The 27,653-nt window shown below is 47.8% G+C and overlaps 1 protein-coding gene across 4 annotated transcripts in view; it reads left to right on the top strand.

Annotated features, from left to right (window-relative positions):
- The first annotated feature begins 2,093 nt into the window (after positions 1 to 2,093).
- LOC144142378 (uncharacterized) overlaps positions 2,094 to 27,653 on the top strand; it is a 34,482-nt gene continuing 8,922 nt past the window's right edge. The window contains exons 1-4 of one of the 4 annotated variants that reach the window (XM_077673849.1): positions 2,094 to 2,367; positions 3,039 to 3,147; positions 5,310 to 5,369; positions 19,022 to 19,169. In XM_077673849.1, coding sequence (XP_077529975.1) covers positions 3,060 to 3,147; positions 5,310 to 5,369; positions 19,022 to 19,169 — 296 coding nt within the window. In that variant the 5' untranslated portion in view covers positions 2,094 to 2,367; positions 3,039 to 3,059. Of the gene's footprint in view, positions 2,368 to 2,787; positions 2,918 to 3,038; positions 3,148 to 5,309; positions 5,370 to 19,021; positions 19,170 to 27,653 lie in introns of those variants that run through there. The other 3 variants (XM_077673847.1, XM_077673846.1, XM_077673848.1) reach the window with 3 other exon arrangements.

Raw genomic sequence — 27,653 nt, 5'->3', positions numbered from 1 at the left:
AAAAAGGTATGCTAGTAATACTAAAGGAAATTCAGGCTATTAGCAATGGTTCAGAACGACATGCAAACAATCTTTGCTAGCATGCACAGTAGGTGACAAAATACTGCAGGGTAACAGTAGCACATGCACACGTGATTACAAAGAGGGTTACGGCATGTACAGGTAAGTGTGTAAGGTTGATTTAGTGCTAATATGCTGCGTGCACACGTAAATAAAAATACCCTGCAAAAAAGATGAACAAGGCAACTGAGGTTAGAGCAAATAGAAACAACAACTACGCAGAGTCACCTAGATGGTATGCTTAGAATGTAGATATAACAGTTCAACACAGCACGTAGCATCTGTTATTGCTGAAGCCACTGACGCATCACCTAGCCTGTCATAAATGGGCACGGTCACGTACGTTTGGCGACATCGTAAATTTTGGAGCACACGAACACAACACACACGGAAAATGCCACAGTAACTCACGACAGATATCCGGCGCATTTTTTGGCCACGCTTGTAACGACAGGGATCACGGCAAGTTGAAGCGAACGAACGAAAACTCGCTGTCACTGCGACGCACCACTGCTAGCTGATGGGGCTCTAGATTATTCACGTATACACTCCTGCAGCGACACGAATCTGGACACTTGCAAGTCGAGTACGGAGCAGTATCAAATTTGCCTCGCGTTGTGATACCGACACAACACCGTGTATAACAATGACTGTGATGACAGCATCGATGACTGCGGCGCCAGCAGCTTCACACAAACAAACCTCTGGAAAACTACGACGCACCACACACATCGGTCACGTTTTGAAGGCAACACGGTGCTTCGTACTTTACTGCACATTTTGGGGCAACATTTGGTTTTGATACGTACGTATTTGATATGAAAACATTGCGCTCTGCGCAAGCGCTGACCAGCACTTCGCGTTCCTGCCACGAATAGTCATCGGACTTTGAAGACTGAATTACTGCAGAAGATACAAGCGCGGTGACACAGGCTTGGAGCTGAACACCTCATATGAAACGAAAACACAGCGCAGCACCGCACCACTCGTGAGCGACTCCACACAACGCCGACGCTCGTAACATTCTTGCTTGCCTCGGCACCGCGCGAAGCCGGAACATTTGAAATAGGCCCGGAACGTGCCCGGAACAGACAAGCCCGTACTAGAGTGAACTCTACCCGTACGTATGCCAATACGGGGCCAAAATTCGCTCTTCGATGGAATTCGGCCTCTTCTCCATGCCGCTCGTCCGTAGGTCATCCGTAAAACCCGTGGTAAATCTATAAAAAGTGCTTTGTTTACACAACTTCTTCTACGCGAGTGTCAAAAACAATAACAAACTCGAGTTTCGAAGAGAAAAATATAATGCAAACATCTACAAAGCATGTTCATGACGTCACGGTGACTAGGTGACGTCATATTAAAAGACAATAAACTCAGGCTAAAAATAAATCTTAATACTGTAATATTAGTGTGTCACTGCCAAAAATATATGCAATACTATTGAAGTAATTGCAATGTAATGCTATTACGCAATTTTTTTTGTTGAGTACGTCACTTCCGTGGGGCGCAGCAGCCAGTTCGGGAGAATCGGCTCGGAAGCCCCGGGTTGCAGCAGACGCAGCCATGATTAAGAAGCCACTAGATATATAAATGGCTTTACTCTATATGATTTTCAGTCAGAAAACCGCCCAAGGACTACCCTGGGATAGTCCGGGACTAACGATTCGAAGACACCCGCAGTTAAGTTGTTAAAGCTTTAAATGAAAAGTTAAAAACAAATATTACTTTCAAAATCTTGTTTCCCGTAAATTAATTTGCGGAGAGCAGCCCTTGGATTTATATAAGCTTTATGCTTTATCAGGAACAATTATCTATTGGCAAATCGAAGCGGCCGAAAAAAACGGTGTCTTCGGTTTGTCTTTTAAAAATTGCAAAAGCCGCAAAAGCAGAGCCTTTTCAGAATGCACTCAGGCAGTTCTCGGGCAGCTCGATATAGCCTATCGAAGAGATCAATAGCCGATGAAAAGTAGCAATGTATATATATAATAATTTTTATGCCTATCTCATCTACTTGCATAATATAAAAGTACTAACTGCTTGCTATTAGATTACGCCAGTACCTATTTTTTTTATAATACCTGTTGTTTGGCGGGAACCTAGTTATGGGTCAGCAAACGTTGTACATCAAAGTTGTTTATGTTTTGTCATGTTTTGTTTGTGAGTGCATATGAGCGAGCCATTTGAGTTGGATCAACGTTGGTTGGATTGAGCATAGTTTGAGAAGCAACTACACTGTAAAGCAACATTCGTAAGTTGCGGGATTGCCATGCCAATCCATATTTACAAGTCTGCTTGCCGAACCAGGTATGCAAAGTTTATCCGAACGTGCGAGCTACCTAGTACTCCGGTGCGCGGCCCACTGCTTTCGGAAAAGTAATGCTACCGCTACACCGACAGCTCAAGCTTTCCTCACCCTGTATCGATGGGTTGTGCACTACTGTGGGGTGCTCGCTGGCCTTGCGCTGTCTTGAGCATGAGATCACAAACTTTACAAGATGCACGATAGAACCTGGATAGCGCGCACTCATTCGCTTAGGCCTCAGCCTTCCTGTCAAGCCCTGCGAGCCATTAATAGTCAGCGTTCTCGCAAATAGAAGCTGTTGCTATTGTTTTGGGTTAAACATTGACGGGCTCCCTTCACTGCCGTCGTTAACGAAACATTTTGGGTGCTTGTTTGTTGATGCCAGCAATGCGCCGTCTTCCCCCCCCCCCCCCCCCCCCCCCCCCTCTGCGGTGTGAGCCAATGTTCAGCTGACGTGAAGTAGGTGACGGCAGGGTCTCCGCAAACCGCGATACGGTAAACCGATTGCACGAGCACATCGCCACTCAGCTCTTCGTAGTGCAGCTTCGATTCGTGAGTAGAAGGCCGTTCGTCTCACCCAGCGGTTGTTTCTTTTGCCGTACTTCCGCTTGCCGGTCTTTGACGTGTAACTCCTTGCCACCCACTGATGCCACTCGAATCATGTTACACGCAGCAACACCTGAGCAGCCACGTCATGACCACCCGAACGACCGGCCTAGCCCGGAGCTGTGGCGTGTTTTCCAGCGGGGAAACGCAAGCCAGCGTCTCCACTGCCAACATAGGTATTGCCTCCACCCTGTTCTTGGAGTGGCTATGCGGACAAAATACGTTCGTGGCTCGTGCGTAAGGAGTAGCGCTCGTACCGCATCGAATGCACACTCCAGTCAAGCTATGTAACGAGAATAGCTGATAATTGCAGTTCGCACAGCAGCTATTGGACAGTTATAGCAGAGCAGAGAACCGGTCATGGCACGGTACATACCGGGTAGGTGACCGGCGCCTCTGTGCATGTGCAGGTGCACCGGGTACGGTACCCGGACCATTTGTATGCTGTGCTATCTCTATTTTTCTGTACTAAAATAATAACACATTAAGAATGCTTATGTGGTTGGTTTAGGTTCAAAATATAAAACACAAACAAAACAGGTGCTAGAAGCTTGCAGTAGAGGCGTAGTGCATATTCTTTTTACAGCACTAAGAATGGCATCAGGTAAACAACAGAAATTTGCGACAAACACATAAGCATATAGCATAAACAGCATATCAACTACTGGCAGCTGACACTGCAAAACATCACTGCCCAGCAGACGCTCCCGCTTATACGATCCCGTTTGTCAAGCCGCACCCAGTGAAATGATTACTGTCAGCTGTATCATAGCATATGCAGGTGCTATCAGAAGGAAAGCGAGCACGGTAGTGGTATCACTGCACCACCTAGGAAGGTTAGTGGTAACCAGATGCATTTTGAAGGGTTGAAAGAGCTGTGCCATTGAGTGCCAAACTTGTTTTCCTGCGCCGAAATGCCCCTGTTGCGCCAAACTCATTTGTCAGTGCCGTCCTGTGCCGCAGGGCCCAGACGGAGCCATGAGGTGCCACCGCCGTGGTACCCCGGGCCTGAAAACTTGGCTGAAACATTGTGTTTTCAGTTTCAATGCGGATATAGTTTTGGTTTCATCAAGGCTATGGGTGGCTATAGAAGTTGGCAATTTTGCTTATAAGGCTGGAGGCACGATGCACCTTCTCCCCTTTCGCGTTGGATTTATTTGCGAGGCCTTGGCATAGTTCTGTTTGGTGGCGCTGGCAGCTGCGCCACAGACAATGGAAAATGACCAAAAGTGAATGAGGTGTTTTTGTGTCACGTTGCAAACTGGTAGAAGACAACAATATTTGCATGAAGCTTGTAGTTTATTGCAAGTTTACTTGAATTTAGTCGACCATTTTTGACGAGTGTAGCTGCATGTATTGATTGGATGCTTTGCCCTCGCTTTGTTAATTTAGTTTGCCTTTGTTTGAGGTAATTTCTCATTTTCACCTGTGAACTTTGGAGTCAGCTTTGCTGTGTGGAGGACGGTCCAGCATTAATGATGCCTTCTAACACGCTCTCATCACGTAGTTTATGGCGTATGTTTGTCGACTCTTGCAACCTCGTGATGGGCGAACACAAAACCGTGTTCTGCTTTGCACGCACTGAAACCACTGTTCGATAGAAAAAAATGCAAGCAAACACCTTGCGTTAGGGAACGTCGCCGTGAGTTTGCGTAACACTGCCGTCGACTGGACATGAAGCGAGGCCTGTTATCTGGCCTCCTTCAACTCTGCGCGTGAGGTTTGACCTTTGAGCGGTAACAACGTGGCACACTCGCTGGGGCCAAAGGTAGATAACTCTGCAAATTGTAAATTTCTATACACAGTACAAGAACTGTGTTCCTGGTGTGCAGTAGGTTCTAGTGCATGGTAGAACGCCTAATATAGTCGATAAATAGATTAATCTTAACTGGCAGTGGGCTAGCACAGTAGCCTGTGCCGTCCCCCTGCCAAACGGCCTGTCTGGCTGCTCCAAGCCTGCTACAAAAGGTGCTTTTGCCCGCTCCCAGGACTGCTCCCAAACCCATGCACCCTGCTCCAGCCCTGATTGTGGCATGGCCTCGTGTCAGTCTCGCTTCCAGTTCTTCTTGAATTGCAGTGTTTAGATGCCGCATGAAGTCAACATGCTAGCTATCCATTTTATGTACTTCCTGCTAATACGTCGCAAAACATGTGATGGAGCGGAAGAATTGTAATTTTGGCTTCAGCTGCTAAATTTCTCAGTGTATAAAGAGTCATTTGGTGAGTGTACTATAAAACACTGAATCTTTTGAATGAAACTAAGTGGATTGTTGTCGTCACGGCCCCTTTCCTTAAGGGTCCCTTGCAAGCGTCCCTTGAGTGCACACTTCTTTTTCAGGCACACAGTGCTCTGTTAGGTTGCTGGCCAGTACGGAATCCCAGACGGAAGTATTCCCAGGTATGCATGTTTGTGGTCTTTCTTGGGGCGTGCAGATGCTTGACACCTTGTGGAATATTTTGCAGCTTCGTAAACACTGAAATCATGATAAACTTTGATGAGAGGAGGTCTTGCACGGCAGAGAGTAGTAGTGCATGCACTGTCATTGAGACCCTGCACTTCGTCTCCCTATCCAAAACAAACACTGCTGATCAGCGCGAAGGCACGAAGTCGGTGCAGCTTACATGTCACCAGGACATCTGGTGGCTGCTGTGTGACGTTTTGTTCAGAGATGGGTACAAGCCCACCACTTCCTGTGCACACCCAGTGCAATCTCTTGGTGCGCACCCAGTGCAACACTTCATTCATTCTTTCGAGCAATGGTTAAACGGACTCTGCTGTTTGGCCTGAGTAGCCTAGGCATAGTATTGCGGGCTTTGGAGTGAATGGCCTGTGTTGAAGACCCAGTAATTTATTTATTTATTTATTAAAAACTGCGGACCATTTAAGGTCCATGCAGGGTGGGTGGTTACATAGTGTCAAAGCAGGAAATACAATGCGAACATGAATACAAAGAAACAAAACAACAAACATCGCTGAGAACAATACATGGGATCTGTAAGGGAATTCCATTCGGCTATGGTACGAGGGAAGAAAGAGAATTTATATGTGTCTGTTCTAGCAAAATATGGTGTTAGGGAATGAGGGTGGTGGTGGCGCGTTATTAAAGTCATTAAAGGAGACGGATATAGTGTCGCGTCAATGGCCAATTGGTTGTTAACAACTTGAGAGAGAAAATCCAGGCGGATCGTTTTTCTTATCTGAAGGGGTGGAATATTGTTGGCTGCCATAAGGTCAGAGGGAGAGTCTAGTGGGGAGAATTTAGAGAAAATAAATCTAACGGCTTACCTTTGAATTCTCTCAAGTTTTTAATGTTAGAATCGGTGAATGGATCCCATACGATACAGGCATATTCAAGTTTTGGGCGGATAAGGGAGATAGCCAAGTAATTTTACGTTTGAAGGTGTTTTAGACAGTTTGTGCCTCAGGAAGCAGAGTTTGCGTAGAGAAGACGAGCAAATGTTGTCGATGTGTGAATTCCAAGATAGATTGTCGGTAAATGTTACACCTAAATACTTATGGTTAGTGACCTGGTTCAAAGGGTAATGTACAAAAGAAAAGTGAAGACTGACCATGACTAAAAATATATTTGATGTTTCAGAACCACATACTGGTTCCTCGTTCACCGCATAAGACAAGAAGTCGTCGTCAATTATGTAGCCAGCACGGGACGTAGAGAGCATGCGTAGACGGGAGGCAAAGTCCCATCTGTCCGGTTCATTGTGGCTGGCGTTGATTGGATGAAAAGTGATTCCAGCAGCCGCCAAGATTATATGTTCTTTCCCTTAGCTAAAATAGCGCTGTTGTCCCAGTCAATCCTGTGGGAATTTTTGTGCGCGTGCTCCGCTATGGCATTTCTCATGTGATCATTATTTCTAACATCACGTTGGGGCTCTTTTAGTCGTCGCGAAAACTTCCCTGTTTTGCCCATGTACACGGCTGCAATCAGCACATGGTATCTTGTATACCGCTCCAGGGAATGAATGCCTCGGCACTTTGTATTTCCCATTCATCAGCCGGTTACAGAGCTTGCTGATCGGTACATGGGCACTGCGCATGTCGTATTTTGAGAAGACGGGCGACAATGCTTCGCTTATTCCTGGGACGTAGGGGATGGCTGCGCGTGCTCGCAATGTCCTGTTGTTGGGTGTTCTTGGCTGCAGTATCTTATTCTCAGTTGGCAGATAAGTTGCTTAGGATAGCCGTGGGCGATTAGTTCGTGGCGGATCGTTCCTAATTCACGTTTCAGTGCACTGCCATCTGAGCAGACGCGTACGGCGCGCGCTATCAGGGACGACACAATGGACGCATTGTGGCCGAGTGGGGGCAAGATTCAGAATTGAGGTAACGACCCGTGTGTGTGTGCTTCCTGTACACTGAGAAGGTGAGTGTGCCCGCATCCCGGCGAACAAGAACGTCCAAGAAAGGAAGTCTTGCTCAAATTCCACGGGGTACTGTATGTGCACATTCTAGGCGTTGAGGCTGTCCAGAATCATGGGACATCTTGCTCTTTTAAAATACAAAAGCAGTCGTCAACACAGCGGCAGAAAAACCTCGGTGCCAGTGTGATGGTTGCCAATATCTTCCCCTCTAAAGCCTCCATAACTAGATTGACCGTAGTAACTGATATCGACGCAGCCATCGCCGTGCCATGGGTCTGCTGGTAGAGGCTTCCCCCTCAGGCAAAACATCAGCAGCTCACAGAGCTCAGGGACGTCAGAGGGAGGAGTGCGATCGGGAAGAGTACTGTCTGCGTTTAGTGCTTCTTCGCACAAGGCTACTGCCATTTCCACTGGGACACTAGTGAAAAGAGACTTGACGTCGTCTTCAGTTCGAGTCAAGTCCTTCAGCTTCGAAACAAAAGAGAATGAGTTTCCGACGTGCGTAGGCATCTTACTGGTTAGAGGGCTCAACACTTGGTGAAGGGTAGAGCAGGGACCTCGAGAAGTCGACGATGGGCCGATGAGGAACGCCAGGCTTGTGGATTTTAGGCAGTCCGTAGATTGCCGGGGCTGTACTGTTAGTGCACAGTAACCTGTAGTAGAGGCCCTTGTGGTGCGGAGGGACTAGCTTGAAAAGCCTGGTTAGCAGTTCTTGAAGCTTGGACTGTAACCTGCTAGTTGGGTCACGGGCTAGAGGAGTGCATGTCTGCTGGTCTTCGAGAAGGGCCAACATCTTGTGGTACTCACGGCTATCTATCAAGACTGTGGCATTGCCTTTGTCAGCAGGAAGGATTGCGATACTGCTGTTATTCCACAGGCTCCTGATGGCTTGCCTCTCTGCTACCGATGAATGCAGTCTTTCACAATGTCTTCACAAACCGGAGAGCACACCAATAGCACGTGTTCGCGCTTCTTGCCGTACTTCAGAGGGAAGCTGGCCTACCGCGCATTCAACCGCACAAATCACCTTTCCTGGCTCCGGGGGTGTTTCCGTGTTAAATTCAAACCACGGGACAGAACCTTAGCCTCCTCTTCATTCAGCATGTACGGAGATAGGTCGGTGACATTTCGTCGAACCCTTGATTATGTTATACCCAGTAATGCTAACACTTTTCTGAAGACTCGTGATTTCTTTTGTGTTGAGCTCAGTTCTACACATTCTGTGTGTAAACAGGGTGGTTTGGTATCTGTTCGATCAGTGTAGGGTGGGGTGTGGCGCATCAACACATCTAACTGACATTCCGCATTTCTCTGGAAGGACCAGAATTGTGCCTGTCTTTGAACGAAATATTGCATGGTGACTGCCTTGGGCAAGCTGGTGTGAATGGTGGACACAGCAACAGCAATGTAATTACTGACACGAGCGGGTGTGCTCCGCCACCGCGACGCTGCAATTCCGCTTTCGGCTCGCCTTTCTCGCATACCCGTACTGCAGCATATATGTGTCGGGTTGATTTTTGTTCGCTTCCCGTCAATAAAATGAACAGAGAATGCCTCCAGAGTGCAGAAATGTGCGATAAGGATTGAGCATGCGAGTGAATAAACAGCGCTTCCAATATCAGCGTACGACCGTACTTGCCCTCGAAAATTTGCTGGTTCGAAATCTTTTCGATTCAGCGTGACGACTCATTCGCGGCAGCACTCAAGGGACGGACGCAGGAAATTTGTGCAGCGAATAGACCCCGCAGATGCAAACACTTCTTTTGTCGTGGTGCTCTTCACACGTTTCGTGTATGAGCACTTTGCGCTTACGCTGATTGTCGTTGCAGCCAACAACGGTGTAGTGACGACGGGACGAGCAGATTCTTTACATCGAAAGTAACTGCAATGACGGCAACCTGCCCAGAATTAAGAAAATAAACATCATTGGGGATAAAAAGTCGGGTGTCCTGCTGGCGCGGCGAAACGTAGCCTCACACGCAACACCCGTGAGGGCGGCACGCTGCCTTAGCGGGTTGAGAACGGAATTTATGGACAAACCTGACATCTCTGGGACGTTTTGAACATTCTCCTTAACTCTTCTGTTGCAGCGGAAAAACGGCCGATTTTGAGTGCTTCCACAAAATGTTTTTTTTTCTCTTGAGCTACTGGACACACCTAGTCTTGCTATGCATGAAATTGTAGATTATAGATTGCCCTTCCAAACACAAAGCAGCAGTTTTGTTAAAGGTACAATTACTTACAGTTTATTCGTGAAGTAATCAGAAAAAAGCCCCCAAGAAAAGTATATGAAGAACACAAATCGGCAATTTTACCAAGACTAAAAAAAATTACACCATCTTCCCGTGGGGAACCCTGATGAGGATGCAAAGCATCGTGGCGGTTCCGTGTGGTTCCATTGTGTTGCCGTTATGTTGAGTGATCTGGTTTTTACTAGTGCCAGAGGGAATTCCGCGTCCGGGTCCACACCGGTGGCAAAGGCACGCAAGTGGTGTTGTGTTACGGTGAGTAGGCGGTGGTTCTCGAGGCGCCGAAACTTGTCCATCATGTTCTTGTCGATGTTGTCTCTGTGGTAGAATCGGTAGTCTCTGTCAGCTTTGGTGAGGTAAAGGTTGTTGACATTGGTGCACTGGCTGAGAGCAATGTACACGCCCTCCTCTTCGCAGCTTTGTCTTCTCGTTCTTCTTCTTCTTCGGCGGTTCCCCTACGGGAAGATAACGACGGTGGTTGAACGCGAACCTATCTCGTGATGGATTCTTTGGTTGGCCAATCCCTAGGGGCATCCTGCCACAATCAGCATCAGAGGCGCTACGGACGGGGCTGGTTGAGCTGCAAGGCGCGTGGTGCTTCCCGCCACAGCTTTCCCACGAGAAATTCAGCATCCCCCTCTAAAGTTTTCAGTTCGTCGTTTCCGTTGACGTTCAGCTTCGCGTGCTTTCGTTGTATGAGTAGCTTCTTGACGTAGTTTGAATGAGTCAAGGACATAAGGCGCGTTCGTAGCACTTGCTGCTGTCCCAGATTTGTAGCGTAGTGGGAAGAGCACCGCGTACCTACCGTTGCGGCCAGAGAGTCGTGGGATCGAAACCGGGCGCCGCTAACTATTTCTTTTTTTTATAGTGAAATATCGCGGAGCTGTGGGTGTAAGGAGGAGAGTTGCGCATGCGCAGTGAGCGTGTGGACGGCGCCGCCATCAACGACGCAGGACCAGGCGAGCCTAAGAAATGCTCCGCATTTAAAAATATTTCAGGAATTTTAAGATATACAAATTGTTCCTACGTTCCTTGGCTATGATTCAATATATAAATCAACAGTGTACACCATGTTTTGGATTTTTGAGGGCCCGTCAACCTAGCGGAACTGACGGCTGTACCACGCCGCGAAGGCACTCAAGGGTGAGTGAGTCTCTGTAAAATGTGCATCCAAGTATACTCTTTTCTGTTCTCGCACAAAATCCTTATCAGTTCAGGTAAAAAACAAAAAAAAAATCCAGCGCTCTCGAGAAGCGTCGCACCTGAACTCTGCAGCGCTAATCTGACACGAGCGCCAGGTTATCTTGAAGGTAATAGTGCGATACGGCACGGTGCATTTGGCAAAATATCCTGGCCGTATGTTGTCGAGACCCTAAACACAAAATCAGAACCGCAGTCGTCAGATAAGAAGCACGTTTTGTTTATAAATACAGCGCGGAGTCACAACGAAATCACCTGCCAGCGCTTGTTGAAGTGCGAGGCACCTGAACCGGAGCTTCGTCGTCCGAACTAAAATCTGAAGATCCCACATCATTGCTTGACCCCTCACTGCTGCTGGAATCAGAAAAATCGACAGCAGGAGCTGCCGAAGTGCTTGCTACAGCAGTCCGACTGTGCGGACGCTTGCGGAGCAGTCCGACTGTGCGGAGCAGGAGGCCATCTGTGCGGAGAACCGGACGCCATTTTTCCTCCTGCTCCCCTCTACCTTCGGTTCAAATTTCTCTTGCTACACCGCCATCACACAAGACACATAATCAAACGAAACCGAAATTGAAAGAGAAGTTGCCAATGAACATACCAGATGGCGATAGTTGTCTGTGGAGCGCGGGTTTCAGATTTTGCGGGAGATTTGAAATCATCGGACGCCGGCTTCCGATTGCCTATGGCGCCGTCGTGAAAGAGTTAAAAAAATTGACGTTAAAAAAATTGCGACGCCCAGTGCGCAGTGGAAATTCTTGTCTGTACCGCTATACATCACCGCTGCCTTGCCTGCTGCTGCTTTGTGCGTCACGTTGGACCAGTGCTTGATTAGCGATTTCTCGGCAATTAAGGCATTGTTCAGCACTGAATCAATGCTAAAATGGCTATGGGAAGGTCAGACTTTTGTTCAAAACCAACTCGCTCGTTGCCTTCAGTCTCCCTTTAATGACATAGGTACTGCTATAATTCGCATCCTTCCTGTGGTGAGGCTAGGGGGTGGGGGCTGTTGTCTTTTGCTTGGAGTTAGCTTATAAACTTCTACAAAGTGAGCAGGAAGTTGTTCCAGCTGCACCGATTGAATCCACCAAGCCTGCGTTGCACTTGGAAGAGCAGGCAATGGGTCTAGCGCAGTTTGCAGCAGAAGTGTTATTGTTCGGTACTTTTCGATTTGTCCTTATTTTAAAGCTTTCATGACGGCAAGCTTCAGGTTGAGCGTGACTGGTAATGCTCGTGTTTTTTCCTTCCCAGCCTTCTTTCAGTACAGCACCCCATTTGCGTTCTTTGTTGAGAGATTTGCTAAATGAAGGATTTATTTAGTGCAGGAATCTCAAACTCGCATCAGTGAGTGGGCCACAGCCGCAAAATTTATTCCCGCAAGCGAAGAAGGTTGAAACAAAAGGGGGGGGGAGGGGGGGGGTAACAAAATGCTGCCGTTTCAAATAAATAACGCTGTGGCTCGCCCATAAATGCCTGTGGACGCATGTTGGTGCCAGAGGCCAGAGTCCAACGTGTGGCTGCGCCATTTTTGCCACATCTGGAGCGCTGTGACAGTGTTTGACACAAAGGCGAACAGGAAAACAAATACCCACAAACATCACTCAACACACTCAAACTCACATTTTCACAGAAGCCTGTGGTCACGGCATCTTCTCGCTAGCGACGTTCAGCCCGTTTGCAGGGCCATAAAACATTGCGGGGAGTCTCTCCATGGCCTTGTGCTTGCCCAGCCCTGTGCGCACTGTAGAGTGTTGGATTCACAAGTCACAGTTGCTTGTGACCATTGTGCACCCGACGTAACCGCACCTGAATTGAGTGGCCTTCTTGTGCAAAAGAGGGGTGTCCACTCTGGTAGCGTGAAGCCCTGAAAGACTATATCAACGCGTTTATAAGCAGTCTCGGGCCATTTGCATCCTTGGCTATGCGAGCAAGGTGCGCACTCACGCATTCGCTCTAAAAAAAATAAAAATGAATGAAGACACTCACAAGTGAGCTGGGTCACAGTCGAAAGGGTCCTGCGGGTTGCATGTTTGAGACCCCTACTGTAGCGATTCTTTTTGTCACATTTCAGTATGCCTGCCTTAGTCTTGGACCATCCAGCCTCTTGGGTACTGCTCCCGTACAGGCATGCAAGGCGCATATGTTTTGGTGGGATATGTGGCAGAGAAAAAAGGGCATTGGGAAGATAGCCTTGAAACCCCAGTTTGGGTTATACGCCTCGAGCTTTGCGATCGCTGCGCCGCCTGCTGCTGCTTCTCCGCAGCGCTTAAGGGATGTCCCCTGCGCAGCTGATAGCGGCTCATGCAGTGTTTTGGTTCTCTTTCGCTTCTTTTTGCGTTTCCGCACCCGAAACATCTTGTTGTGATGTCGGTAAGAAAATAGTACCGTATTTCCCGGTGTATAAGTTGAGGTTTTTTGTCTAAAGTTTTCATTGGTGCGTCTTATCTGCCGGTGCGACTTATGTATGGAATAAATCCTGTTTGCGGCGGCCGCGCGTGGCCAGCGCACGTTAAGAGACACAGCTCTATGGTCTAAATTAATTCGAAGCCCACGGCTACGGCGTTTCTCATAGCCCATATGTCACTTTGGGACATTAAATTAAAGAATTTGAAGCTTTTTTAGTCAAGAACAATGATAATGGCCTGCGACAACCGCGTGCCACTTTCTGTCATGCGCAGTAACTACAGTTCATAATAATTTCAAAGTAACATCAAACTGTTGCCAAAACAAAATGCAGCGTATAAATTGTTACAGAGAGTTACTCTGAAGGAGGTAAATGTGCTGCTCATTTTTAAAATGATAGCTTGCTGATAAGTTTCCATTTTCGGGCCGCTTCCGTTCGCGTCACTTCCGTCTGCCATGATACCTTTATTTACGACAGCACGCAAGAGACGCGCGACGTTTGGAGAGGTGGCCAAATGGGTCTCCGGCTCTTGGGACTCCATTTCTACAAAAGCCGGGTTCATAAAGGCCGGAGTTATCCGGTCCGCGAGTGGTGATGATGTTGGCGAAGTAGACATCAGTGAGTCGGAGGACGACAGCGATGCGCCGGCAGAACTCCCACTTGAAGTTGCTGAATTATTTGTTAGCGAGTCGGAGTAAGAAGACTTTGAAGGTTTTGCCTAAACGCCGTCTGTAAGCACATGCCATCTGTGTGTATCAATAAACCAGTTTTGAGAAGTTAGTTCTGTCTAGACTTTGGATGGTGTATACACGTGTCTATCCCTCCTTACGGGGGGATGCGTTCATAGCAGTGTGTCGAACCGAAAAAAATACCGGTTCAGTTCCGGTTCGACAAAATCACGTACCGGTTCGGGAGCTTGAACCGGTTTGCGAACCGGTTCGATTAGTTGAACTATCACTAAAATTAGATAAAAACATTTAGTAGTTTAAAACGACAGTCAAATCAAAATACAAACAAAAATTCAAAATGCTGCTGTTCCCCAGGGGCAGTAGCGCAATTGCAAACCAAACCTTAAACAATGAGCAGATGAACAAAAACAGATGAAGTGGCGACGATTTACCACTTACTACTTTATCGTCCAGACTTTATGTTGTCTTAGCGACTATTCATAAAGCCACCGCTAAGAGATATGACGGTGGGATATATTTTCTGCCCTTTCCTTTTTTGTTGAAATCGCAATCGTCGCCCATCACGCTAACCTTGAAGACTTAAATTTAGGCCCGTGTACTGGCGCGTTCAAATACCAGCGCTTAATACCAATGGCGCACATTTTTTTATATTTGTAACAAAACAGAAAAATCCTACAACAGACACATAAATACTACAAATGAATTGGATTATTTGGTCACCCTGAATAATTTGTTAGCTGTCACCTTATCGAATGTGTTAGGTTAGCCACACTTTTGTTAAAACTAAGCTTTAGTTAGCGCTCAGTCACTGCGTTATTGCTCTGACCACTGCAATTCCTTTTGTGATAGCTATACTGGATGTGTGCATTACAATCAGTATGTCATCGTACCGCCTGACCCCCGGCCCTCGTTTGGTGTGCTACATTACGGAACCTTATAACAGATTATGCTGTTACAAAATGAAAGGGAAATTTTACGCGCGGAGCATGAGATGGGACTTTTTTTGGTAGACGCTCTTTAATTCGTCCACAGCAGTACTCCCCTCTGGAACGAGTAGCAGTAGAAGTGATGTAGCGAGTTGGGCAGTCACTACAAGTGCACCTTCGAAAAAAGGAAGATCTGAAAGAGACAAAACTGCAGAACAGGCAGAAAAGATGATCGCTGGGCTAATGGGGCAGTGTGAGGTACCGGCCTGCCTTTCTGCACGTGTCATCTGCTTTGTTACTGTTTCTGCTTCCAAAACAACGTCGAGGGCTGCAGTTTCTTGCCAAGAGATTAAGTGCGCACCTTAACAGTTTTCCCTTTCATATCTGTTATTTGTATCTGTAAAAAACGGAACTTGTCCTCTGTACTGTCCTCAAAAACTGACCACGGAACTCACTTCCGTTGCATTGATGACACGTTTGGTTGTGAAAGGCAGGTCCAAGAATAGTTTAGAGCAATATCCACGTTTTGGTACTTTTTTTACTAATTAGGTTTTACTTACTTTTTGCGTAATATTTTAAAACAACGTGATTCGCCTTTTCTGTTGTTTTCCGTGTAAACACAAAAAAAAAAACAACTGGCGCATTTGATGCCCCGTGCTATCTCTGCTCCGAGGCGCAGTAAATGTTGCAGGCCGGCAGACTTATTTTAACCAGCTGGGGATATTAAACGTTGATCAAAATCTCGATACACGGACGTTCTCGATTTCCATGTACTTTAGAAAAACGGTCGTGGGGAAGGGAGATCGAGGCCACTGTGGTCAGTAGCAAACGGCTTAGCCACTGAGCAGCTCCTGCGGTCACACTTGTAAAGTATTAACAATTTGCCGGTGTCCGGTCGACCTTTTAAAGTAATTATGAAATGCAAAAAGTTTGCACACATTGGGTGTGGGCTTTCGCTGTTGCGCAGTGGAGCACTCCTGCAGCCTGATTGCTCCAATAAAGTCGCAACTAGGGAAGGGCAAAGTTGTTCTATATCCCCTGCAAGCTGCCGAGAATAACGTTTCGTTTGGTCAGCTTGCACTACGCTCGCGCTTCCAGCAGCAACAGACCATTGCTACATTGGTGCTCATTCATTTCCCCAGTTGTTACATAGAGCGTGATAGTGTTCAATTGTCTGGAGGGAAAGGTGCCCGAGCTACCCGGGGCACGAAGTTGATGGTACGTGAAAGCAAAAAAGGCCTGAATTGCATTGTCTGTGCAATATGAACAACGGAGGGTCGAACCGTTTCGGCAGGAACCGGTAACCGTTATTTCTTTTTCCGGTTCAGTTCCGGTTCGGGTTCAGCGTGCTCAAAAAATAACGGTTCGGGTTAGGGTTCAGTTCCGGCAAAAATACCAGTTCAGTTCCGGTTTTCGGTTCAGTTCGGTTCCGGTTCGACACCCTGGTTCATAGGCAGCGGCCGCCGCAACCATGTACTTTCACCACACTTTCTAATGATCTGATTCACTATGAGTCTACCTAATTAACAAGTGTGTCGTGTACACCGGTGCGACTTATGTACGTTTTTTTTTTTTGTGGAAAAACTGTCATTTTGAGGGGGGTGCGACTTATAGACCGGAAAATACGAAATACGGTACGCATAGCTGCCAGGTTTCCTGAATTTTCTGGGAGACTCCCAAATTTGCATGTTTTGTACGATTGTACGACCGAAACAAAAATCTCCCGAAAACGCTGCCGTCTTTGGCCAAATCTTTTTCCCAGTCTGGCCACAATGTGCCGGAGGTATTCCTGACAATCTAACCCGACACCTATTGGCATCGTTATCAGTGAAGTCGGTCATGCGCAAACGGTGAACCTGTTCGTCCCATTGTTAGTTTACTGCTTATAGAAACGCAGCGCCGCTGCCGCTTTCATTTACGCACGAGCACAACCGTTCTGAAGATTTAGCAAGTCTCCAGTGGTGTAGTTTGTTGTTAGTTTAGACGAAACAACAAAACAGTTCAGTTCCCGCTGGTTTGTACTGCGCTTGGCAGTACTATTTCCAGGACTTCCTGAAAAGGACGGCGTCAGCCACGTCAAACATTTAAGTGGTGTAGCTTGTTAAAAAAATGTGTGTAAAGTTACCTATTCTCTTGTTGCTACCCCCCCCCCCCCCCTCCCCTCCCCCGGTCAGATCTCCTTAATGTCATCCCGGCCAACCTGGCAGGGCACTTCAAAGAACAGCTGCGTCCTGATTAGAGTGCTCGAATGCCAACAACAGCTAACCAGGGACGCGGTACTGCGCGCTTTTTCGCCGCTCTTACGGGCGACGGCAGAGGCATCACAACTGTCGCCTCGCAGTATCTCAGGCGCAAGTGAATTTTATTGACGCCTCATTTAGACCTGATATTGGCACAGCGAGAGGTTGGTTTCGTTTTGCAGCGCAGACAACGAATTCGGCCTTGTTTTGAGTGTATACGTCGTAGAAAAAGGTAAGGTGATTACCTAATACCTGACAATAACTTGTGCCTTTTATAGAAATAGAGGCCACGCGAACATTTTAAGTATATTCCAAGTCTGTGGGTCGTTAATTATGTACCACTCAGCCTAATAGCATGGACCAAGGACAGTTAATGAAACCACGGAAAAATAAATGGTCTGCCAAGTCTGGAAGCAATGTAATTGCTCATGGGGAAATAAAAAAACCCACTACAGCTTAGGAAATCCTAGAGACGTTCGTCTCACCTTAAGCAAGGTCACAAGACCAACTAGATGCGAAATGCACTGATATTTTTCAAGACGGGGAGGGGGAGGAGGGGGGCGCTTAACTATTGTTGTGTACAAATGCAGAGCGAAATCAAGGAATGACCGTTTTATTAATCACACACAAGCTGCGCGTTTGCCTTTATTTCGTTTTTCTATTAATGAACAGCTGATCACTCGGCGGACACATTTTTTGAAGTATACAGTAAAGAAGTTCACAAGCCGTAAAAGGTGTCGTTGGAAGAGGGTATTATCTGATAAGGCCTTCTGATTTCACTTTTGTGCTAAATTCTGCAAACTCCCTGTGTCATATGATGATGTTTCGAAGAAGCGCTTAGTCACGGCCGCGGATATAAGCGGAGGATATATGTAACCGATGACTGTTTGGGAAAACTCACCTCGCGACAAGACGACACAGCCGTAAATTCTTTGTGGTGCTACCCACATGCAATTTTGCATTATCCATCGTACTTATTGCGTAGAACGTCCGTGAAATTTATGCCACATTGTCTTGTTTAGGGTAGTGATCAATACGAGATATGAAGAGCAACTGGCGGATGGGTGCTCCGCTAGTATATGAAAACACACGAAACCGATTTACATCGCAGTGTATAGCCGTAGCATGAGCATCTGAACGAACGCTGCTTACGGAGGTACTGTTAGTAAATTTCAGGGGAGTGGAATTACAATCAGTTCCATGCATATATGCCGGTTTCGTGACGACAGCTTGTGACACAGACCAGGCGCTTATGCGGACCAAATGTACCACAGTAAGATTGCATCAGAAGCATTTACACTCTCGTAAATACACGACATTTGTGAACAGAGTGACTGCTCCACATAAATATGTATTTCCAATGTATACAAACAGAAAATATCAGTCTCGAACGTGGCTCAAAAGCAACAGCGACAGTGGTGAGCGGGCCGGCGACTCCCGCGACTGCTTTTGAAACGTGCCGCTAGGGGGATTTCAGTGGCGCCCCTACAGGCAGCACTCGAGGCGTATACACAGTGGCCTCTATCTTTAAACAAAACAGAACTTCGGGAGGAGTTTCTTTGCTATCTACTAGCACTTTGACTAGTTTCAGCTCTGCCTAAACATGACTGGAGTCTATTTTTCATGCATTTTGCGTTTGCTCTCGTATTGCTGACCTCATTTTGTATCTGTGTGGTTTTTCTCCTGACATAACATACAAAAGCTTTCACCCACCAAATTCATCTAGTGGTGTTTTCAATACTAGAGTGCAGCAAGGAACAAGGACTAAAGGCAAGGCAGTCGGGACGAGTGCTGTTCCGGTGTGCCTCGTCCTGTGTACCTCGCCTTCAGTCCTTGTTCAGTGCTGCACTCTAGTATTCAGATGGATTACCAAATCACCTAATCCTGCACTTTAGTGTTGTTCTGTTGCGGTATCGTTGTTCATGCAGTAGCAGCCTGCCTCTTATTCACTGTCACTCTTTTCAGACACCGAGCTAGACACCTTGTGGCGTGACATTTCATCCGAGACATGCGGTGAATTGGCTGCTCCCTGGAACGATGCCAGCAATTCAGCGGACGCTCCAGTGGAACAGCCACAGGAGCAAAGCTGCGCCTGTGGCATGGGCGACCCAGGGTGAGTTGTGTTGCAGTGCTGGGGCATGAGTAGCGCATACTGCAGCGATTGGGTAGTAACCACTGGTAGTAAATCCTTTTCCCGGGCTCCGCTGGTTCATCACATAGAAATTGAAAGGGGCCCGGGCACCTTGCAGTACACCTCAGGTTGTGTGTACATATGCTGTGCAGCGTTATTTACACAGTTGTGTTGCAGATGGAGATCCACAATCTTCATGGTAATGACAAAGGTTTTCCAAACCACTGCCCGGTTCCCCCCTTGACAGTGCGACTTGGTGGTAGACACAGTCTTGTGCATGCAGAGTGTCTTGGAGGGCCCATCGGCACCTTTCCACCTGGCAGCAGTGCCAGCCGTCAACTCACCAGAAGCTGTGTCACGAGTGGCTTTCTCCCTGCAGGGTTAACTCAAAATTTTGGATAGATCAGGCTGACTGACCTGTGTCAGTCATGCCTCTGTTGCACTCTGCATGTCAAAAATTGGCAAAGCCTGCACTAAGTCGCGCAGGGCTTGAACCACAGCGGAGCAGGAAAATTTTTTTCTACGTAAGCATAGAGGGACACACCAACACGCATTGCATTTGCTTTGAAATTGCTTATTTACATGTCCCGTCACCGCTTTTCACTGTGGTAGTAGTACTAGTCATCGTCTCATTTATCCATAATTGTTGTCTTCCTCATGCATGGCTCGTGGGCCCACATTGTTTTGTCTGCAGGGTTTCACATTTCTCCCAAAGTGGAATGCGTCAGCACGCGCTACAAGCAGCGGCAACCAGCTTCACAAACTGGGCGTCTGTAGCGCGAGCTGTTTTGTGCTTCCCCGTTAAGGCGTGGACGCACATGAACTGTTTTCTTGGTATTTTTTGCGAGTACCACACGCATGCCTGGACGATGCTGGGCGCTACTTATGAAGCGCGGGCTCACACGCACGGTAAACGGCAGGAGTAACTATGATCCGGGGTTTTCTGATGACACCGCACACATTAGGGCCAGCAACAACAGCTCCACTGTTAAAACGGGCAAGTTTTACAGTGACGCTCTCAGCCTCTCACTGATGTTGTCTGTAGTTCACCCAACACAGTGCAGGAAAGCCAACTTTCTCTGACCGTGATCATGGGTGAAGTGAAGAAAAATTGAAACACTCGTCGTGGTCGGAATCAAACCTGGGTCCCTCACATTATGAAGCCAACTTTGAGCCAGTCGCTCCGTTCCGACACAGTCAAAGCGGTTTGGATTTTGAGACGGGTGCATGGACTTGCAAAAGTAGAAAATGCACCCCTCCATCTAACGACAACGATGGTTGAATTCTAGGGGCAGCCACGGATTGTCCATATCAATAAAGCACGGGACAGCCCAATCACACTGCAGTAAACTGTCCCGATAAGGAATACCTTGTGTGTATAGTAAGGGGTTGTCATGTGGGTCCGCTCACTTCTGGGTTGGCTCGTTTGGTGTTGAACTGATTTTGGAAAGCCTTGCTATCCCCCATCGTCGTTTCGACAGAAAGATAGTGGATTTATTTCACCAAGGATGGCTGCAGTCTCGGAACATAAGCGAGTGGCATACTCTTGATTGGTCATTGACTCAGTCTGTACAGCAAAAGCATGGCAAGAAGTGAGCGGGGTAATTATGCTCGTCACAGCTGGCATGCTTTGTGGGGCGGAGACGATGGCTGTTTGCAGGGGGCAGCTAATATGATAGAAGATAAATTCCCTCAGCCAGTCCCAGAAAATCCATCGGGTATCCAACCCGCCGCGGTGGCTCAGTGGCTAAGGTGTCGTGCAGCTAGCCCAAGGACACGGGTTCAGTTATTGTTGCACTAGCTGCTTTTCAAATGGGAGTGAAAAGTGAAAACATTCCTATGTTGAGATTTCGTTCAGGATCTCCAAGTAGTCTATATTAATCCTGAGCCCTCAACTACAGTGTGCCTCATAGCCCAGGTTTCAAACAAGCTCGCCATTTTGTTATTGTTGTCTGACAATGCCAAATGTGCTTGTGACTGTGATCACGATGGCTCATGACGTGTGTTCATATACACTTCATAAGAAATTTGAAGTCATGGAATAGTATCGCCGCATTAGAAAAAAGAAAAACATGCACGCGACATTTTGTCACTTTGGTGTATATCAAAGGAGATAAGCGAGTGGGACAAAAGGTACCAGACTTTTCTGCAGCAGAACTTTGGCAAGGCCGAGCTTCGCCAGAAGTTGAGCAGCAGAGTGCCAGTGTTCAGCGAAGTGGATGATGGTCTTTTTAAGTTTCTTGAATGAAAAAGAAGCTCGGGGCATGCTGTGCATAACAGGCTTCTGTCTCACAGCTTGCAGATCGGCAATTTTCAAGTTGAAGTTTATTTATTTTCTGAGTACAGAAAAACGGAGGGAAGGCAAAAGGCGGCTAGCCTGACAGAGGCCTTCCCTCCGAGCACAGTTGACACACAGGTACATACAAACAAAACAAAACATGGCAAATAATTCGCAAAGCAGAACATAAAAATGTTTTCCAAGGAAACTGATTTACATACAACCACACTCTTATCAAAACAAAAAAAGGTCACCACTGTGTATTGAAAATAAAGGCACATATCGCAACATCATTTTAATTAATAAATCATTACAATAAGCACAGAATACCAGTTATACAACAATAACAACAGGCAACAACAATACCAGTTATACTTGCGCAGAACGAAACTAGTCATCCCATACCGTATTTACTCGCATGATCCTCGCACTTTTTTTTCGGAAAAGTCAATGCGAAGAAAGGAGTGCGAGAATTATGCGGGGATGATGATGATGATGAATAAACTTTATTGGAGAACAGGTGCTGATGTTAGGGCACCCGCCCGGTGGGAGGCTTCCTTAGTCCGGGATGCCTTGGGCTATGCTGGCCATCCGTGCCCTCTCCACCAATCGTCGCTGGTGTGGAAGGTCGGAGCTGGTCAGCAGCTCCACCCACTGCTCATAAGTAGGGTAGGGGTTAGGGGTGAGGGAAGGGGATTGCTGGCACTCCCATACAATGTGGTACAGGGTGCCTGGGTGGGGGCAGGAGTTGCATGTGGCAGCGTGTTGGGTGGGATACATGGCATGTAGCAGGGTGTTATGTGGGTAGGAGTTTGTCTGTAGGCGCCGGAAGGTAGTAGCTTCATCGCGAGAGAGGTTCGGGTGGGGGAATGGGTATTTGCGACGCTCGTTCCTGTAGTGGGCGAGTATTTCGGCGTATGTTTGCAGCGGGGTGGGCTTAACTGTTGCTTCCGATGGGGGTTCGTGGCCCTCGTGGGAAACGGCCCGGTGTGAGTGAGCGCGGGCAGCGGCGTGTGCCGCTTCGTTACCCCCGAGGGATTCGTGACCTGGAGTCCAAATTATTTGCAGTTCTGGGAGTAGTTTCGCTTGTTGCAGAATTTTTAAGGCGGGTTGTGATATGCGTCCTTTTAGGTAGTTCCTGCAAGCGGCTTGGCAGTCAGTAACAATGGTTAAAAAGTCTTGGCCTGTTGTGGCGGCAAGGGCAATGGCAACCTCTTCAGCTGTTTCGGTGGAGTTGGTGAAAACAGACACTGCAGCGAGCTCAGTTCCTCTGGCATTAACCACGCTGGCGGCTTGTGCAGATTTGTGGGGGTATGGCGATGCATCTGTATATCGGGTGCAGGGGAGGTGGTGGTATTGATTATAAATGGTGCGGGATCTTGCGGGATCGGGGGAAAAAAAAAAAAATCGGTGCACAATGTTGCCAATTTGCCTTCTGCCAGTCCCGCTAAATGTAGCGGTCGTTTTTTGTATACAGTGTAGACCATTTATAACGTAACCGCTTATAGTGCGGGACCGGATATAACACGGGTTTTTGTGACCACCGGTTTGCCTCCCATAGAACTCAATGCATAAGCATACCGCTTAAAGGAGTACTGACACCAAATTTTGATACCTAAAAAATGATATAATTGGCTTCAGTAGTTTGTACAGATGCCTCGCAGAAATTTTTGCAGCGATCCGAGGCCGGAATCACATCTAAAATCGATTTTGATTGTCCAGGCCGCGAGCTTCCACAAATCGGCAGCACTAGCGCAATCGCTATCGGCGTGACGAAACATTGGCCTACGTGTCTGGCCGGTTCAGGGTGACGTCATATAGTCGTTTTCAGAACCGGAAACGATATCCTGCGCTGCTGTTGTCGGTGGTATTCGTTTGGGCAGGAGAAGTGGGCGTAGCTGTGTGAGCAATGCTTGTAAACGTTGCGTGTTCGACGTCTTTGCTCTTCAGTTCGTTGCCGGCGCATGGTGTTCGGCACTGGTGCCGAAAACGGCGTGGTGCGCGATGTCGACGGGCACCGTGGCGATGCGACGGTGCGCGTCGCCGAGCTCGCCCAAGTTGTGCTATGGCAAGCTCGCGGTATGCGAAGTACTGCTCGTGGAAGCCTGCCCGAGCAAATCGACAACGACGCCAAGGTGCATTATTTTCCACGCGACGACATGCAGCGCTAAATGTGGACTTCGTGGAGTTCGTGCACGCCGGCGGCCGCAAGAACTGTCGCCCAAGCCAGCGGGCTCGGGGTTGCGCGGGTCACCTTGGGTGTTGGAAACTTAGTATCGTGGCGACTATTTGATCGCTGGTATCTGTACAACTGCGAATGACCATCCCTTGGCAATAATTTCCGTTTCTGCGATCGGTGACCAAGACATCTGCCGCGGCCTGTTTTGATTCTAGCGCGCAGGTGGCGCCATCTTTCGACCGCTCGCCGCACCGTGGTGCCGACAGTGCTGGGTCGGAGCGCCGAACCTCCGCTGCTGGTCAGCGTAGGCTTACCATCGCGGCAAATACCTGAACGCCACTTTTAAATTCAGCGCTTATAACAACTCCTAGCACAATTTTCAACACACTAACCTCTAGTTTCTCGCATGTAGAGCTTCTTTTTCGTGATCACATTGATTAGAAGAGTGGCGACAAGCTGTTGCTATCACGGTCTGCGCGGGTTCGAGCCGCAATGATATTAAAAAACGGACGACGGCAAAGACATCGCCGGCCTAATCGCCTGGCCAAATAAAGTTGTTCTGTCTGTCGGGTGGCAGTGACTCATCCGAGTCTGAAGATTCAGACGAGATGTCGACTGCGCGGGCGAGTCGCGTACCATGTGCAATCGTAGCAGACGATGCGGCGAACGCATGGAGGAAAGAAAAACGTCCCTGACGTCACGGGTGAGACCGTGACGTAAGGCTGTCCGCATGCAGGCTGGCCTTCGAACGGCCATTTTCCCGCGCGGCGACCAAATTTGAAATTGGTTGCAATAAACGTGCTATAATTAATTCTGTGTTGGCGGCTGACGGCTTTCGGTTCGGTTTTCGTAATTACTGGGCCAATAGGTATTCTTTACAGCATAAAAACTGAAAGCGAGAAATTTCGTGTCAGTACTCCTTTAAGATGCGGTTGGCCGAAGCACAATACAAAAAGAAATGATGAAATCGGCCATCTGACGCAGCGCGCACCCCTTGCTCTCCTCTAACTTCGACACAGAAGCAAAAAATAGGCACCCTTCAGTTCGCGCGTACGTGATAACCACAGCTGTCCTTGCTTGATGCACCTCGGAAGATAGCGACTGGCTCCCCGTCCGCGCGTGGCAAGTTGTTTCTATTAATCGTGAACCGCATGGGCCGTTTTCGCACACGAATTGTGCACATCGGCGCTGCGCGTGCGTTTTTTTCGTGCTCGCGTCTACGATTCCGCGCTGGCGGTGGCTTCTTCGCGTGGCAGTGGGAAGAGCCTGACGACTTGCACCAATGGAAAGACGCGCACCTAATGGCGAGAGATTCGAAGCGCTCCAAGCCGGCTAGTCGCGCCAGAGGTGTTTAGGCTAAAGTCCCTCAATCAGATGAAGGGACTTTAGTTTAGGCTTACCACCGCGGTATTTTTTGATGGACGCTTTCACAAGGAGCGCGGATGGCAGTTTATATTCCACTTTGCGGTCACATTATCAGCTCTTTTCTTGCATGAGCATCTTCGCTTGCGCCTCGTGCGGCATTTCAGCGAGCGGTTAGAAGTGGTCGCTGGAGCTGCCTGCACCACTTCACGGCCAGTGCCGACGCCATGTTGCCACCTCTTACCGCGCCGCACACATTACGTCAGTTGTATCCGCGCCGGCATCGGCGCGCCTGCGGCGTGCGCTGCACGTTTTCGCGAGAAATCGCTCCATGTGGTTCACGCTTTAGAATGTTGTGCAGATAAGCCACCGCTCTTCCCGAACACGCGACCCGCGCGAAGATTTCCACCACCAGTACGTTGCGCTGATAAGCAGCCGCCTTCGGCATCGTGAACGCAAGGTGGGGTAAAAAAAAAAATCCCGCTGGCCTTTCTTATCATGTCCTGCGGCATCTTCATAGACGCAAAAAACGCAGCCATGGTCTTTCAAAACACAAACACAACGGAAGTTAAAGCCGCACTCGCCGTTTGTAAGACCGCGCTTTTGCAATGTGTGAGACCCGGCAGCAGCGGCTGATGTTAAAAATAATACGAAATAAAGACCCTTCCTTCGTTTTTAGGCGCTGTGCGTTTGGGTGATAAAAAATTTAGGATGACTTGAGAGGTAGGTGGCGATTTTGTTGAATTCGCGCACGTTTTGGTTATAGTGCGGTACCGCTTATAGTGCGGATTTTTGCGGCTCCCGCGACATACGTTATAAGCGGTCTACACTTATATATAATCTCAGTGTTGCCAACATCAGCTATTTCTCTTTATTTTATTACTTCCAACGTCAACGTAAACAGTCTCCCGTCGATCAGCGATCATGAAATTGCCGCCTTTGCTTTCTGGCGCGCTCCCTATCTCGTCGTCGTCATGTGCGTGCCTTACTCCAGTAACGCACGTTGAAGTCGGTGACGCCGAAGTGCCTGCCTGCGGCGCGGTTGCTGTGTTCGATCGCGTACTCTATCGCTTTCAATTTGAAAGCGGCAGTGTAGCTGGCGTTCTTCCCCATGACGAAGTGGCACCAAGCACAAAACAAAGAGATCAGAAAGTTCTCAAAATGGCAGCGAGCTATCCACCACTGACGCGAGTGACTCACTGACTGCTGCTGCTCAACGACGGGACCACGACAGCGACACGACGACACGACAGCGGGCTGCGCGAACACCGTCTAGTCAGTCTAGTTGCGCGCACGCGAAACCGGCTCAAGGACAGTGTGAGTAGCGTGTTAGGGCGCCTGTTAGGGAGTAGCCATGCAGGTTGTTAGGGCGCCTGGATGGCCTTGGATACACTGCGGCGCTCTCCGCCGAACGGAGAGGCGGCGGGGGAGGGCGCGCGTTGGAGAGCGCGTGCACCATGCGGGTTTCGCGAGCGAGAGGCAACTTTCGCTGCTGCAAAGTTGGGGGTGCGAGGATTATGCGAGGAACCAAAAAATCCAAGTTTTGGTGGCTCACATTAGGGGTGCGAGGATTACGCGAGTAAATACGGTATTAAGTAAATTCAAGGCACAGAAACAAATCACGTACGCTGAACATTACTTTCCATTATTATAGTTTTAAATGTGTTATTCGATATCTTCTTTCTAAAATCTACTCGCATCCCTACCACATTTAAAAGAAAGGGAATTTGGTATTCCAAATGTTGTCGCCCGTAATTAGTTCTTGTCTTTGGCAGCCTAAGCTGTTGCCGGCGAAAACTATATAAAGATGGTTCAGATACGTTATCAGTGGTGTAGAGTTTGTGCTTGTATATATATTGCAAAAGCCTAAAATAAAAAAACTTGGTTTGCTTTTAATAGGGAGTATTTTATATAAAGGGGAGATGTTGGCAAATATTCCGCATGACCAGTGTAGCACTCAAGAATGCGCAAAACCTTTTTCTGCAATTTTATCAGCCTGTCATAATTCGTAATGGTGGTTATGCCCCACACCAAAATGCAATAGCTTATTCTTGAATAGAAAAGTGAGTAGTACATGGAAAGTTTCAGCCATGTGGGAATTAATGAGGTTAACCTATACAGGCAGCCTACCGACCTACTGAGATCAATTGCCAAATTATCAGTGTGAACGTTCCAAGAAAGATTTTCCTGAAACCAGACACCCAAAAATTTTTGTTGCTTTTCTTGCTTTAGTTTCACACCGCGAAAAATAATCTCGACACCATAATTTTTTGGCTTATTGATAGCAGCAAAGATTATGTATTTAGTTTTATCAGAGTTTAGTTGTAGCTTATTTAAGGTTAGCCATTCGGATAACTGATTTAAGTACGTATTGACAGTGTTTTCCAGTTCAAAAAGGCTACTTGCCGTAAAGAAAATGTTAGTATCATCAGCGTACATAATGACTTTAGGCGTATAAGGTATGCTACAAAAGTCGTTCACATAAATTAAAAATAGCAAAGGTCCAAGTATAGAGCCCTGGGGTACGCCTCTTTTCACTTTGATTTGGTCTGACGTGTCACCGCATACACTGACGTACTGACATCGATCAGTGAGGTAACTCTCTATTAACTTCAATACAACCCCCCGTACACCATATGTTTGAAGT

This window comes from Haemaphysalis longicornis, unplaced genomic scaffold (genome assembly GCF_048455015.1).
Source record: "Haemaphysalis longicornis isolate Haplotype H1 unplaced genomic scaffold, Haemaphysalis longicornis Haplotype H1 scaffold_6, whole genome shotgun sequence".
Lineage (NCBI taxonomy): Eukaryota > Metazoa > Arthropoda > Arachnida > Ixodida > Ixodidae > Haemaphysalis > Haemaphysalis longicornis.
Note: the sequence above shows the minus strand (reverse complement) of the source record. Positions and strands in the feature narration are given on the sequence as shown.